General features: G+C 34.9%; 1 protein-coding gene across 9 annotated transcripts in view; it reads right to left on the bottom strand.

Annotated features, from left to right (window-relative positions):
• Nucleotides 1-17,385, bottom strand: part of RYR2 (ryanodine receptor 2) — an 826,096-nt gene that overhangs the window by 603,508 nt on the left and 205,203 nt on the right. For all 9 annotated transcript variants that reach the window (XM_072637850.1, XM_072637853.1, XM_072637851.1 and 6 more), the window contains exon 2: nt 15,772-15,891. In XM_072637850.1, coding sequence (XP_072493951.1) covers nt 15,772-15,891 — 120 coding nt within the window. The remainder of the gene's footprint in view (nt 1-15,771; nt 15,892-17,385) is intronic.

The following is a 17,385-nucleotide window of genomic DNA, read 5'->3' as shown; positions in this document are numbered from 1 at the left end:
AGAAAATATTGCAAGCAGCTAGAAGAAAACAATTCAAGTATTGTGGAAATACAATCAGGATAACACAAGATCTAGCAGCCTCTACATTAAGGGATCGAAGGGAATGGAATAGGATATTCCAGAAGTCAAAGGAACTAGGACTAAAACCAAGAATCACCTACCCAGCAAAACTGAGTATAATGCTTCAGGAGAAAAAATGGTCTTTCAATGAAATGGAGGATTTTCAGGTTTTCTTGATGAAAAGACCAGAGCTGAAAAGAAAATTTGACTTTCAAACACAAGAATGAAGAGAACCATGAAAAGGTGAACAGCAAAGAGAAGTCATAAGGGACTTACTAAAGTTGAACTGTTTACATTCCTACATGGAAAGACAATATTTGTAACTCTTGAAACATTTCAGTATCTGGGTACTGGTTGGGAGTACACACACACACATGCACGCACACACACATACATAGAGACAGAGTGCACAGAGTGAATTGAAGAGGATGGGATCATATCTTAAAAAAAAAATGAAATCAAGCAGTGAGAGAGAAATATTGGGAGGAGAAAGGGAGAAATTGAATGGGGCAAATTATCTCTCATAAAAGAGGCAAGCAAAAGACTTATTAGTGGAGGGATAAAGAGGGGAGGAGAGAGAAAAACATGAGGTCTACTCTCATCACATTCCACTAAAGGAAAGAATAAAATGCACACTCATTTTGATAGGAAAACCTATCTCGCAATACAGGAGAGTGGGGGACAAGGGCACAAGCAGGGTGGGGGGGAGGATAGAGGGGAGGGCATGGGGAGGAGAATGAAATCCGAGGTTGACACTCATGGGGAGGGAAAGGATCATAAGAGAATAGAAGTAATGGGGGACAGGATAGGATGGAGGGAAATATAGTTAGTCCTATACAACACAACTAGTATGGAAATCATTTGCAAAACTACACAGATTTGGCCTATATTGAATTGCTTGTCCTCCAAAGGGAAGCGGTGGAGAGGGAGGGAGGTAAAGAAGTTGGAACTCAAAGTGTTAGGATCAACTGTAATGTTCTTACCACTAGGAAATAAGAAATACAGGTTAAGGGGTAAAGAAAGCTATCTGGCCCTACAGGACAAAAGAGAAGACGGAGACAAGGGCAGAAAGGGAGGATAGAAGAGAGAGCAGATTGGTCACAGGGGCAATTAGAATGCTTGGGTTTGGGGGGGGAGGGATAAAAGGGGAGAAAATTTGTAACCCAAAATTTTGTGAAAATAAATGTTAAAAGTTAAATAAAAATAAAAATAAAAAAAATTTAAAAAAAATTAAAAAAAAATCAAATAAGAAAGAAGACGAAAAATAGGGGAATGACTGATGCAAGAAAATAATGAAAAAAGTGTCAACAGCTTGATAAAGGCAATAATAAAAACAAAACACAATACCTTAAAATTTAGAATAGGCCAAATGGTAAAAGAGGCACAAAACCTCAATAAATAGAAAAGTGCCTTAAAAAGCAAAATTATCCAAGTGGGAAAAGATAAAGAAAATTCACTGAATAGAAAAACTCCTTTAAAAACAGAACTGGCCACATGGAAAAAGAGATAGAAAAATTCACTGAAGAAAAGAACCCCTTAAAAAGTAGAATTGACCAAATGGAAAAGGAGGTACAAAAGCTCACTGAAGAAAACAATTCCTTAATAATTAGAATTGGGAAGTGAAACTAGGAATATTATAGTCAAATTTCAGAGCTTCTGAACCAAGAAAAAAATATTTCAAAGAGCTAGAAAGAAACAATTCAAATGTCATGGAGCCATAGTCAAGATAACACAAGATTTACTAGCTTCTGCATTAAAGAATCAAAGGCTTGGATTAGAGCTAGGGTTATAATAAAAAATTACTATCCAGAAAAATTGGGTATAATCCTTCAGGGGGAAAAATGTATATTCAATGAAATAGGGAACTTTTAAGCATTCTTGATGAAAATACCAGGGCTGAATAAAATTTTGACTTTAAAATACAAGACTCAAAAGAAGCATGAAAAGGTAAATAGGAAAGAGAAATCAGAAGAATGATTCAATAAGGTTAAATTGTTTTCATTCCTACATGGGAAGATGATACTAGTAACTCTTAAGAACTTTCTCATTATTAAGGTAACTAGGAGTATAAATATGTACAGCGTATGGATGTGAATTGAATTAATGGAATGATTATCTAAAAAAATAGAATTAATGAATGAGAAAGAGGGATGCACTGGGAGAAGGGGAAAGGGGGAGATAGAATGGGGTAAATTGCCTTGCATAAAAGAGGCATGAAAAAGCTTTTACAGTGGAGGGGCAGATAAAGTAAGTGGGAGGAGGAAAGCACTTGAGCCTTGTTTTCAGTGGAATTGACTCAAAGAGGGAACAATATACACACATCAGGAAAGAAAGTAGAAAGGGGAGATAAGAGAAGGGGGGGTGGGGCTGATAGAAGGGAAGGTGGATTGCAGGAGGCAGTAGTCAAAAGCAAAACATTTGAAGCATGGAGAGGGTAAAAAGACAGAAAGTAGGATAAATGGGGGGTGGGAAATGGATAGTGGGTAATACAATTAGTAATCATAATTGTCAAAATTCTTTTATAAGTTTCTCTGATAAGGGCCTCATTTCTCAAATATATAAAGAACTGAGTCAAATTTATAGAAATAAGAGCCATTCCCCAATTGATAAATGATCAAAGGATATGAACAAGTAGTTTTCAAAACCAAAGCTATCTATAGTCATATGAAAAAATACTCAAAATTACTTTTGATTACAGAAATGCAAATTAAAACAACTCTGAAGTACCAACCCACACCTATCAGATTGGCTAATATAACAGAAAAGGAAAATAACAAATGTTGGAGAGCATGTGGAAAAATTGAGACATTAATGCACTGTTGGTGGAACTGTGAACTGATTCAACCATTCTGAAGAAAAATTTACAACTATGCCCAAAGGGATATAAAAGGTCTATAACCCAAAGAGATCAAAAACAAAAAGAAGAAGGACCTATACGTACAAAAATATTTATAGCAGCTCTTTTGGTGGTGGTAAAATATTGGAAATTGAGATGATGCTCATCAGTTGGGAAATGGCTGAACAAATTGTGGTATATGATTGTGATGGAAGACTGCTGTGCTATAAGAAATGATGAGAAAGATGCTCTTAGAAAAAATCTGGAAAGACTTATGTGAACTGATGCAAAGTGAAATGAGCAGAAGCAGAAAAACATTGCACACAGTAACAGCAACATGATCAACTGAATGACAATTACTCTCAATAATACAGTGATCCAAAACAATTCTGAGGGACTTCTGATGAAAAATATCATCCATCTCCAGAGAAAGAACAATAAGCATCTGGCTGCAGATTAAAGTATATTCTTTTTTGTGGTCTCTGTTTTTTTCTATCATATGACTAACATGGAAATATGTTTTGTATGATTGCATATATATAACACATCAAATTGCTTGCCTTCTCAATGAGGGAGCATGGGAGAGAGGGAGAAAATTTGAAACTCAAAATTTTTAAAAACAAATGGCAAAAATAGTTTTTATATGTAATTGGGGGAAAATAAAATATTAAATTTTAAAAAAGAGACCAGTAGTAATTTTGTAGAAGGAAGTTTTAATTGTGATGACATTGGAAGCCAGTTAGGAAAAAGGTTGAGACACGAGGGAGAGGAGAGGAAGGGGAGGCAATGAGTGGAGATAGGTTTTTAAAGGAGTTTTGTTTGGAAAGGGAGGAAAAATATAGAATGATAGATCAAGGGAATAGGGTCTAGTGTGGATTTGTTTAAGAACAGGGGAGACTTGGTTATGATTATAGGTGACAGGGTAGGAATAAGTAATTAGGGAAAAGTTAGAGGTGGGGGATGATTATGGGAATGTTCTGCTGAAATGTTGGAAGGAATAGGATAAAAGGTAGAAGGGCTGGCTTTTGTGAGGAGGAGGAGGAAGAGAAGGAAAACCTCTGTTTTTAGAAACTTACATAGTAGAGGAGATAACAGGGATGATGTCAAGTGGTACCAAGATATAGATAAAAGCTATGACGAAGCAGGGGCAAATGGTGTCTATTTTCTCATTAAAGTTGAAGGCAAAATCTTCAGAATGAGGAGATGGGTGGTATGAAAAGCTTGAGGGCAGAAGAGAAGGTCTGGAATAGAGAATCAATTAGGAGGAGTAAAAAGGATTACCTGGTTGGGATTATATAATGTAAATTTGTAATTGATCCAGTCAGTACAATTGTGTGACTTCTTCTAGCACTATTCAAAAGCTCAAGAGTAGGGGGTGAGGAGGTGAACAATTGAGTGTTAGGGTTTAACAAGGCATGAGCCTAATAGGATAAGTGGCAAAGGATTTGAGAATAGAAGACAATGTAGGACTGAGAGTGGGAAGAAAGAAACTACAGAGGGCTACAGAGTACTTTGAAATTTCACTCTCTTACCATAATCTAAAATCCTTCTAACTCTTCCATTTTCTCCCTCAAACTAAATCTTCACCCTTATTTAGCATCACTAATCACTAATATCTCTTAGTCATACATATTGTCCCAGCATCCATACCCAGCCATAACCTTGTAATCTGCTGCTTTAACATTTTAATAGTTACTCTCCTAGTGTTCCTTTCCAACCTGACCTTCAAATCTACATCTCTGGTAATTGTCACGGTCTCTGCTTCTGCTCCAGGGCTAATGAGAGTTAACAGGAAAAATTATGAAACCAAATTGATTTCACCCACTACAAATTTATTTTATATTACCTCAGTTGTGTTTTTCTACTATTCAACAAAACCTCTACCTCTAACTGACTTCCTATCTCACATAATCACAGAATGTCATAGTTAGAAGGTATTCTGAAACCATCTAGTACGTCTCATGTCTGAATGTGAATCCCCTCCATACCTGCTCTGTCAAGTGGTTATCCAGCTTAAGAACTTTCAAAGAGTTTCATGAAACTCATGGCCTACAAAGGCAACCTTTTCCATTTTGGGATAGCTCTAATTATTTGACAGTTTTCCTTATTTTGAATCAAAATCTGATTCTTTTCTACATCTACCCATTTGCGGAAGGAATAATATCTACCAAGTTCTTTACCATGTAGTATAGACTGGGCTTTTTGCTCTAAAAGGCAAGGATTTGGTTGGTCTACAGGACTAATCAACATTTAAGTTATTGATTTCCTTGTCACCTATAGGGGTAGGGAACCTGCAGCTTCAAGGCTACCTGTGGTCTTCTAGATCCTTGGGTGTGGTCTTTTGACTGAGTCCAAGTTTTGCAGAACAAATCCTTTTATCAAGAGGATTTGTTCTGTGAAAACAATTCATTCAAAGGACTGCACTTGAGGACCTAGAGGGCCTGGAGGCTGCAGGCTCCCCATCCCTACCTAAAGATATGAAAAAGGTTATCCTATGAGGAATTAGTGTCCCTTAAACTTGGTAGATGTATTACTACCATCTAATCATTGCATCCCACTGACTATACCTGTTTCTGGGTCTACAAAGAAAAAAAGTCTGGATCTACCTGAGTCAGTGCTACATCCTCACTGAGTACTGGTTCTATCCTGTAGCCATGTAAACCAACTTTTATTAAATGTTAAATGACCTATAAGCAGAATTACTCCTAGTTTTTCCTTCTGTAAGCTAAGTAGAACAAGTATGGTCTCTCATTCATAGCCCTTCAAATACTTAAAGACAATTATTCTGTCCCCACACCCAAGCCCTCTCTCTTTATATTAAATACTCCATGTTCCTACAATATAGTGATCTTAAGATTTTTTATCATTCTAGTCAGCATCCTCTGCTATTCTTAAGCTTTTGATAGCTATATTTAAAATGTGGTACCCATAGGTTTTGCAGTACTTTTCCCAATCTCCATAATCTTTCAAAGATGACTTACAGTAACTCAGCAATCACATCAGTCATTTCTTTCACTACTCTGGATTCTAATTGATCTGACCTGCTGAGTTAGGCTTATCAAGATCAACCAGGTTTAAAATCTGTAACAGTCTTTGTTGTTATTCTGTCCTTTTGGGTAGGAAGAATGTTCTTCTTGGAAAGGAAAACCTGAGCAAAATAAGAATTGAATAGTCCTATCTTCATGCCATCATCAATTGCCATTGTCTTCCTATACTAAGCAAGATATTCTTTTGAATCTTCCTATTTCTCCATATATATATATGTGTATGTATGTGTATATGTATATATGCACATATATATGCATATGTATACACACACACAATTATTTGCTGCTATTAAACATAGTTGACTATCTTAATATATACTTCTTTAGCTTCAAAGTTACCATACTTTTTTGGTCCAATTCCTATCACTCCTGCTCTGACTCCTTTCTTGGCTCTTTTTCTTATTTTCAACTTCTTAAAACATCTTAAAGTTCCCAACTATGTGGTCCTTGGTACTCAGGTCCAAATTAAACTATCACTTCTATGAAAATTGCTCCCAAATCCATATGTCTAGTGTTTACCTTTCTTCTGCCTTCCAGATTTATATGTTCAAGGGCTTTCAGGAAACTTTTATCTGGATTCCCCACCAGTACTTTGAACTCATTATGTTCAAAATCTTGTTTATTATCTTTCCTCTTAGATTTGTTTCTCTTTCTGACACTACTTTTTCTGCCTGTGAAAATGCTGTTGACCCATTCTCTTATGTTTGAAACCTGGAAGTTATCTTTGACTCTTCTCTCCTTAACTTTTTATATCCAATCATTTGCCAAATCTTCTTGATTCAATGTCCACATTTCAAGGTCATCAGCCTATTGTGTGAAGATTTCATTCTCTTCAGTTTTTTTGTAAAAATAATTTTTTTCTTTAATATTATGGCACCTCTCATTCTCCATAGTTCATCAAAAATCACTGATGGCAACCCAGCAATCACCTCTGCCCCTTTCAGCGGATTCCAAGCCTAGTGAGTATGAATTACTATAAATTTCTTCTAAAACTAATTGCAAGGTCTACCCTCAATACATTCAATTATCCTGGTAATGTTCTTCTTCTTTTCCTTCCCATTTTCCCTCTTCCACATTACTTTCAAGGCTCATCTTTTCCCTGACTGGTCTAATAGAAAATTATCTTTTCTTTGTCTGAAGTCCTATATCATTTACAGTCTAGGTTTCACATTCCAGCACTGGTTTATACACTGTCTTTTTGCCTGTTGTGGTGGCACATACCTGTAGTCTTATTGTTAGGGAGGCTGATAATGATGGATCATCTAAGTGTGGGAATTCTGAACCACAGTAGGGAAGAAGTCAATCAGGTGTCCACACTAAGTCCAGCACTAATATGAGCCCTGGGAACCAGAAGGCCACCAAGGCTACCTAAAGAGAGGTAAACTAGTCTAAGTCAGAAATGGAGCATGCCAATTAGCATTGGGATTAGGCCCATGAGTGATCACTGCACCCAGGCAAGTCAAGATAAGGAGACTCAGTCCCAATAAACAAATAAGTAAGCTGTCTACTCCTTTCCTGAAGGATCTTTATATACATCTTTCCCCAACTAGCTCATAAGCTAGTTAACATATCAATACCTCTTATTTCTATTGTATATTCCATAATACTTAAGATACTAAGAATTTAATACATTCTTGTATCTAGGACTGATAAAACATTTATATTCAGTAATTTAAAGATAAAATTTTGTGTATCATGAGTAATTTATTTCAGTATAATAAATTTATTAAAATGTTTGATTATCCTAATTGAATTTGAAGTGATCAGAATCCCAATGTGTGACTTACATTACACACATACACACACACACACACAGATAAAATCAATTGCCTATAAATGAGTAAAATCTTTGAATTATACATTAACATGCAGAATATAATTTCTTATTTAAAATATTAGATTAAGCATGACTATAATGGCCCCCTTAAAAATATCATTTATCTATTTACATAAGATTAGTTTATCATATTCATTAAATATGAATATTTACTCTGGAAGCATTACTTATAGACATGCAAAATTAACTACTTAAAGCAGAAGGATGATAGCTATGCCTTCTTTCATTGGTTAAAGTAGGAAAAAAGTAACAAGATATGGTAATTGGTATAAATTCCAAAAATATGTAGTTCTAGCTGAAATTGACATCCTGGAATTAACTAACTCTCCAGTACAAAGAAGAAACCTTTTTTTCCCAACACAGAAAATAATTGTTGTTCTTTCACTTAAACATGCCAATTAAGGAATCATGTCACGTTATCTAATTATCTGCAAGCACTTGCAAGACTTAGACTGCCAAGAATTGTCAACTTATTGTGACCATATACATATTTTTGTCCATTAAGAGGTACAATACGCAAAACTAGAACTTGAAATGTTATAAACTGAACATATTTTCTTTTCTAATAGTTAGTAAATGAACATTTATTAAATGCCTATTATGTACCAGACACTGTACTAAGCACTGGGGATACAAAAAGAGGCAAAAAATAGTTTTTGCCCTCAAGAAGCTCATGATCCAGTAAAGGAGATCACAAACAAATATACATAAACTAGTTATATATAAGATACGTAGAAAATAATAGTAGAGGGAAGGCACAAAAACTAAAAGGGGTTGGGAAAGGCTTCCTGTAGAAGATAGGATTTTAGTTGGGACTTGCAAGCCAAAGAAACTAGAAAATAGAGGTAAGGGAGAGTATTCCAGGCATAGGGGACAGTCAGAGAAAATGCCTGGATCCAAGAGATGGAGTGTCTTGTTCATGGAATGGAGACCAGTGTTACTGGATGGAAGAGTATATGATGGGAAAAAAGTGTAAGAAGACAAGAAAGATAGGGGTGAAGGAATTCTAGGTTGTGAAGGGCTTTGCAACAGAGAATTTTATTTGGTCCTGGAAGTGATAGTGAGCCATCGGAATTTATTGAGTAGAGAGGTGACATGGTTGGACCTGAGCTTTAGGAAAATCACTTCAGCAGCTCAATGGAGGCTAGGCAGGAGTGGAAAGAGACTAGAGGCAGCAGACCCACCAGCAGGCTATTCCAATGGTCCAAGCATGAGTTGATGGTTGCCTATATCAGAATGATGGCAGTATCAGAGGAGAGAAGGTTTAGGTGAGGTGGCGAAAAGGGGAAGACCATTGTGAACCAAAGTTGCAAATGTGAGATTGACAGGTTTTTGCAGCAACTTGTATATGGGAGAGTGAGAGAGTGAGAAGTCAAGGTTACACTTAGGTCGCAAGCTAGAACGAAAGTTGACAGTGGAGACATTTAGGGGAAAAGACAATCAATTCATTTTAGGACACGTTAAATTTAAAATGTCTACTGAATATACATTTAGAATTTGAATTCAATGTCTGAAAAACAACTGGAAATGTGAGATTGGAGATCAGCAGAGAGGATGGGGCAGGACAGGCATATTTGAGAATTTTAATAATATTCTTACCTTCTATATTCTAGATATACTACTAGAATTCCTTAAGTGACTTTCAAAAGGAATTTTACTCCTCAGAGAAAAGTCCACTGAGATACTTCCTAAAATATTTAACACTTGTACATTTTTTGAAAAGAAATTAATTTTCACCTCTCTCTTTGAATTCTGTATGTTTCCTTGATTTCCCCATCTCTTATTGCACTGCCTAACACACTAGGTGGTATAAGCAGTTATACAACACTTTCTCCTACAACCATCTCCTACATTTTATTTTTAGTTTATATTTGGCATGAGCTAAAATAATCTTGCCAACACCAGAGAAAAATTATTTTCAAGAAATTATTTCACTGTCTTATTCATGGCCATTCTTCTTTCTTATTATGATTCAACACTGCTCTTATTTTGCCCTAGTACATCTAGGTATTAAGTATCTAGAGCTTTACTTTTAACTACCCTTGAATACCAGAATTCTCCTTTACTTATGATTCAATTATAAAACAGATTGAATGTTTACAAAGAATTACAATAAAATTAATGTGCTTTCCTCCATGGTCGTCAATTGCCTCATTTTCTCTTAAAAAATAAGAAAAAGAAAAAAATAATTATGAAAACATAACTCAAGTGTTCCTAAGCAAACACCAGGATAAATGCTGAAAAGTCAGACTCTTTCTCTGTCACTACCTAGTTTCTTTCTCCTCCCTTTGCACTAAATTGTTCCATATATTAATTTGCAATAGCCACTTTTCTTTAATTCACATACTATATTTTCAATATAAGAAAGTTATTTTAATTATTTTTATTATTATTTTAATGCATAAATTTGCAAAACTTTTGTGGGATGTTCTGAAAGTGAGCTGAATGATAAAAGAAAATTTCATTGTTCTATTTCTCATATATTATTACGTATTACAATTATCTGTAAATGTTTGAATACCATATGGGTCTATAAGACATGAAAGAAGCACTATGACTTAAATAAACCTTACATTTCCCCCGAATACTTAGTTCATACTTTGGGCACAATAGGTACTTCATAAAGGTTTGTCTAATTCGAACTGTAATTGAATAAGTATTTGTTATGCACAATATTTCATTTTTAAGTGGCTATTTCTTCCAACCACCAGCAATTACTCTTATACTAACATTTTTATTATTTAAAATGTTTCCCCTGAATAAGAAGAGTTCATCCTGATCATCACAGTAATTACATATCATTAATAATCAACAGTACATTTTTTATGAGAGTGAATAATAAATACCCTCAGATGATATCAGCAAAAATGAAAGATTACTTTATAATGTACCATCACGATTTCCCAATAAATTTGAGGAAATGGCAACAAAGAAAGGGGAATGACTAAAAATTAACTATTCTCCCTACTGCTTTAGTTAATAGGTTTACTCTCCTATCTGGGAGCCTTTTCAGACCAACACACATAGGTCTATGCATAAGGTCTGCATAGGTTAGTTATAGTGCAGCCTCAGTAATAGTACATAAAGCTGGAAGGGGCCTTAAAGATCATCTAATTCAATCCCTTCACTTTTCTTTCTCTGTTCAAGAAGCATAAATCCACACAGTGAATAAAAGACTAGGCTTTTTGAATCAATCCAGCAGCAAAGATTTTTTGGTGAAGGACCTGAAAGCAAGATCTTTTCTCTGTGTAGAGGATGTTACAGTGGATAGTTGAGAGCTACTAGTTTCATTTAAATAGGATCCTTTTACATAATGGCATTTGCTTGCTGTTGAAGAAAGCAATTTCTCTTAAATCTGAAGAATGAGATGGACAGAAGCTGGAAGTTAATGAAATCTTCAGACTAAACACCCTTGCAAAAATCTTTCACAAAAGAGTAGTTTTGCATCATGCTCGAAGCTTAATCAAATGCTACCTCACCTTTTTCATCAGTTCACACACAACTCACCCTGTCAGTTTGGGGTGATTAAAATACTTCTCTGATATCTATGGAAATGTACATGAATATTTATGTAAAAATCAGGCTGATCAATTCTTCTGCATCACATGCCTAAGTGATTATAATTGGACATCGAGTAAATTGCTTCTTTAAGGAATCCATGGCAGGTGCCTAAAATATTCAATCATTATTTAGAGACTATTATATCTATTTGCATCTTCTTTCCTTTTCTCCAAAAATAATTTATTAAGCAAATGAAAAGTTTAACGAAAGAAAGGAGGGGCAGCTTTACTCTACTATTGCTCTGACAGAAGGGAAAACTGGCAACTATAAAAGTCAGAAGTATAATTTCAGATATTCTATAATGGGAAGCAAGAATTAGTAGCAGTCCCCTCCCTTTAAATGGATCTTCTAAAAACAGCATAAGAACAAGTGAAGAAATGGGATTAATGAATATAAAGAAATGTTTTCCACTAATTATTTTGTTCACTTCTATATAATAATAATAGTGATAATATATAACTTTAATGTTTGCAAAGTGCTGTACAAATATTATTTCAATTTATGTCCACTAGGAGCCAGTTTTACAAGAATACACCAAACTGGACAAATTATTACTTGTATTCACCTTAGGAATGGAAATGTTAATGGTGGCAAACAAAATGATTCCACTTTCTAGTTTAGTTCATCAGAATTCTTAAATTGATAAACGTATATTGAGATAATATGTTACCTAAACAGGTAATTAAAACTACTTATTATAGAAAAGGTCTTTGTTGTGCATTTGTCCTTCATTCTTGAAGAGGATCATGACATCAAGATGATGACATGACTTGCAGTTGACTTTGATGTGAGGAAAGGCTGTGCAAGGTCACCAACCTCACTTTCTTCTCCTGAGCCATCTGGGACCAGTGACCAGATATTCATCAGGATGACTGGAGATGGGCCAGGATGCAATGTGAGACCCTGGCCCTTTCAGGCTAAAGTCTTATCACAATCTCACTTTGAGTAGATACACCCATTCAATGAATAGGCTTCTTAAAGTTAGTCATCAGGCTACCTAAATGCCTAATAACTATTTGTTGTTCAGTCATCTGAGTCATGTCCAACTCTTCATGACCTCATTTGGGTGTTTCTTGGAAAAGATACTGGAGTGCCATTTCCTTCTTTAACCTAACAACTATACCAATTTAGTTATCAGTCAGGTAGAATTCTTTAATTTATTTTCATGTCTACAATAAAAGTGAAACCCTATTCCTTCAAGATAGTACTACACCAAGAACCATCCCACTAACATGTTGCTTAGATCTAGACTCACAATTTCTACAAAGAAAAACAGAGGGAAAAAAACATTTCCAATATGAAATTGTGATTTATTCTAACTGTCCCAGGAAAGCCAATAGTCCCCCTGTCTCAGAACCAAAACTAAAGTAGAAATGATCTACTTTAATGGATAAGCATCTCCATCTCCTGGGCTTTTAGAACACTGCAGCTAGGTACCATTCTATCACAGTTAATGGTATTTTAAAAATCAGTGGTATTATAATAAATAGCTAAAATTTCTTAGTTCTGCATTCCAAGCTTTCAGAGATTCAAAACTGCTGTTGATGATGAACAACAGATAACTCTAATGAGCAAATAGTCTACTAGAGAAGCCACAGTGAAAAGGAGGGAAAAATTCCCTTTACAAAATTAGAGAACAAAAGAAATATAGACAAGGAAAAAATTCATTTTAATTAAATTGAACAATTTTTTAAAAGTTCTGATTTTGTGTATAGAGCTCTGTGCTAAACACTGAGGAATATGACATTTGAAAAGAGCATGGAATTTACAGAGTAATAAGAGTATATAGCACATACAGAAATAACTAATAAAGCTAGTATGTGGTTGGTGTATGAAAGATGAGTAAAAACAAAGTGTTGTGAAGTCCAAGTGGGAGGAAAATTATTGGCAACTGGAGGAGGGAATAATCAGAGTAGGCTTCTTAGAGAAAAGAGCAAATATGTCAATACACTGAAAATGTGTCCTTGAAACAAATCATCTGTGCACACGTGTACATGCACATGTACACATATGCATGCATACATACAAACACACATACATTATAGGTTACATATACAATACATGTTAAAGCCAAGAGTGGACATCTAGTATTTTCAGAACCATTTTCTAATTTTTTAAAAGTAGCTCTCCAAAAAAAAAATCTGGGAATCAAGACAAATATTTAAATTATGGTCTAACTCCTATAATTTTAATACCAAGAGAGAGCATTTCTGATTCAAAGGGAAGAGTTTTCAGTTTAGCACTTCTCCTAAAAGCCAAAAGATCAATTTATTTATCATAATTGAAATAAATAGAATACACACTAAATAGAAATCTATGGATTTTCAGACTGACAATCCTTAAATTGAAATGCATACATTTTCTTCAGGAAATTCTATGCAGAAATTGTAAGCAAGTCTCCCACAGACAAAAGGTCAAGATCAGTTCTAATAAATATCCTAAAGCCATGGAACATGGTTATCCTGGAAAAACAAGTCATATATTAGATTAAAAGATTCTGCAACTTCAAATGTTTGTGGGATGATTTCCAGAAATGTGTGTGTATAGATATAATATATATGTGTGTGTGCATGTATATACACATACATATACATACACACATATACATATATGTGTATAGGTGTGCATATATACACATGCATGTATATGTATACATATGCATATATGTACATATTCATAGCACTCAGTAGCTGAGCATTATTGCCAACAATCATTCTACTCCTCCTATCTATATAACAAATGCAGAATAAGCCAAGTACAAAAAAATTAGGTAACAATTTTCTCCCAAGGCAGTCCAATGCTAAAATATCTGTGAGAGAATATTGGTGCTCAAGTTTATATATTGTAACCATGAGTCATCACCTTGACATTGTTTCATTTCAATGTTGTATTGAACTAACCTTCCCTCCCCCCCTCTTTTTTTTTTAACCATTGCCAAATAATAAAGAATAATGCAACATTTATGTGTGAGAGCTTGAAGGGACCTTGGAAACATTATTTAGCTGTAACTCTTAAATATCCAAATAAGGAAATTTAGGCCTAGAATGGTTAACCATCTTACCCAAGATATTTAGAGGCAAAAACAGGACTAGAACCCAGGCCTCCTGACTCCTAGTCCGGTGGTTTATCTCCTATTACCACATTATCTCTAACTGCTATTTGGCTGTTATTATAACTTACTCATGAGTTTTTAGGTTATTTTTTATTATTAAGGGACTAAGGAATCAGGACAAGCTGGATCTGTGCTGTTGCACTGTAATTACTTCTGTATTCTATTTTTGATAATTGGTGTCCAAAGCTTTGTCAAAATGTAGTTTTTTAGCCTGAAAGATGACAAGACAATCATAAACAGAGCTATAAATTGCCAGTAACTAGGGCATCATCACCCACTGGAAATGTGGGCTTAGTGACTAGGAATGAGTCATAGTTGGCCAATTTAATATGTGATACCTAGTCCTACTTCATTGTTTAGGCTGCTGACAACTTATCTATATAATTAATCTCTAGGCTACCTAGAATTTTTTTACAATAATTAAATCCAGCTCCTTTATCATATGACCATATGCTGAAAAACAACAGGTGGTAAAGAAATTTATAACTAGAAGGAAATTAATAAATGTTGCCTCCTGAGTGATATAAAGGGCCAAATGCCTCCATGCTTGATAATTACAAAATAAAAATGGGGAAAAAATAGGAGAAAAATGACATCTTAGTATAGCGGAAAGGATATTAGCTTTAAAATCAGAGGATCTGAAGTCGAATCCCACTTCAGATGCTTACTATGTTTGTGATCTTGAGAAACTTACTCTCCCAAAGTCTCAGTTTCCTCATCTACAAAATGAGCAGATGAAGTAGATGACCTTTAAGGTCCTTTCAGACAATTGATCTAGGATCCTACGTGCATTTATCAAAAAGTTCTCTATTTTCAGGTTCAGAGAAAAATATAATTCTTCTTATAACTATCTAATCTTAGATAAATTTGCTTAAATCTTGTTATATATTTTAATATTAAAATGCTAAAACTATGTTTTTATTCTTATTAAAATTATTGCATGCAATTTCACCTAACCCATTCTTTGAGAGAAATTGATGATTTTTTTCTCTCAGTAAATTTCATTTGCTACTTCTATAGGGAATGAATTGTGCTGATAATTAATTCACTAAAATTTAATGTAACTAACAGCACAGAAGAACCCTGGGTGATGCACAACGGAAGGCATTGTTCCTTGATATTATAGAACTTACTTAAGTCTAAAAGTAGAAAGACAAACACAGACAACCTTAATACACAGTATTTCATGATAAACATATGAGAGGGCTGAAGAACAAGTGTTTTGTGAGGTCTGAGGGGAAGAAAGTTGGTAAGTGAGAGAAAACAATAGAGTCAGTAAACTTCATTGTTCAAATGAAGCCAAATTCATTCTGCCTACCTTAGAATTGGAAGTAGACTCCAAGAAACAGAGCCTGTTGCCAAATCCTTCAGCTGCCAAACACAGTTTCTGTTGCTCTTTGTGGATGGTCGCAGTACATTGCAAAACCACTTCGTCATCCTGCCAAAAGGAAGAAATAAGTGGCAAAAGTTAATTTGGACATGACTGTGCATTCTAGATCAGATCTGGAAGAATAGACACATTTTAAAGATCTAAGTTAAAGGCAACAGTAAAAACAAAAGTAGAAGCAATTCCCAGGACTTTCTTAATTCATTGTAAGAAAGTTAACTTGATATAGAATTTGCCGATTTAAGGCATTCATCTTTTCCCACATGATACCCCTTTCTTCTGAAGGGTAAAACTGAGCAAATCACACCATGAACTAAGGCCTTTTAAACATGATTAATTACCATTACCGAGAAGTTATGTCACATATATCCTTAATAGCCAATGTCATCATAATAGAATAGATCCTATGGGTAGGCAGCTGCATCATTGTAAATCTAGTATCCAAAAATGCAGATTAAGAGACATAATGTCTTCAATACATATGTAACCTTCCCTAGCAGACTTAAATGGATATATTCCTTAACTATTCCATACCATTACAAGAGAATGGATTCTCCAAAGATTAATTAAGTGCAGTAGGTGGTGGAATGGATAGAGGACTGAGTTGGGAGTTGGGAAGATGAATCTTCCTGAGTTTAAGTCTGGCCTCAGACACTTACTAGCTGTGTGTTCCTGGGCAAGTTACTTAACCCTGTGTGCCTCAGTTTCCTCATCTGCAAAATGTAAAAGGAGAAGGAAATCGCAAACTTACTCCGGTATCTTTGCTAAGAAAACTTCAAATGAGGTCATGAAGAGTGGGACAAAACTGGAAATGACTGAACAACAAAAGTAGTAGGGGGAAATATTGCACAACCTTTTGTTACCACCATCTGTCATCATGGTAGTACCACCTACATAGGTAGAGGCCTTTACAAAGCACTTGTGCATTATCTTATCCCAACCCTACAAAAACCACATGAGGAAGTCAACGCTCATAATATTATTTCCACTTTACCAAACAGGAAACGGAGGCATGAAGAGGTCAAATGACTTTCCAAGTGGTAGCTTTGGGGCTAGAATTCAGGCTTTCAAATTTCTATGGTCCAGAGCTCATTTTATGACAAGATTATGTTATTCAGTGACATCAATAGCAAAAATTTAGGAAATACACCTGTTTTCTTCACCTTGAGCGTTCAAAAGAAAAATCTCTTGGGTTAGATGACACAAGATGTCATATTCATCACTACTTTTAATTAATCACTACTTTAAGCAAGTGAGAATGATTTCTAGAAGTGGTAAGATGTGACCAGCCTTAAAAACATAATGCTGGTTGGTTAACCTAAAGAACATGATTATCTTTTTTATTGCCAAGAATCAATATATTATGCATGAAAAACAATTTATTTAGGTTGCAGCAACAATCACAAAACAATTAAACAGTTCTAGACCCAGGCAAAGTCAGATTCCTTGCAAATCACTTTAGTATCTGTCCTTTGGAAAGCATTAAATTCTAGTAAATTTTCAGTTAATTTCAAATGGTCAACTTGTATAATAGCTTGCTGAATA

Source organism: Notamacropus eugenii, chromosome 2 (assembly GCF_028372415.1).
Source record: "Notamacropus eugenii isolate mMacEug1 chromosome 2, mMacEug1.pri_v2, whole genome shotgun sequence".
NCBI lineage: Eukaryota > Metazoa > Chordata > Mammalia > Diprotodontia > Macropodidae > Notamacropus > Notamacropus eugenii.
This window is presented reverse-complemented; position numbering and strand designations above follow the sequence as displayed.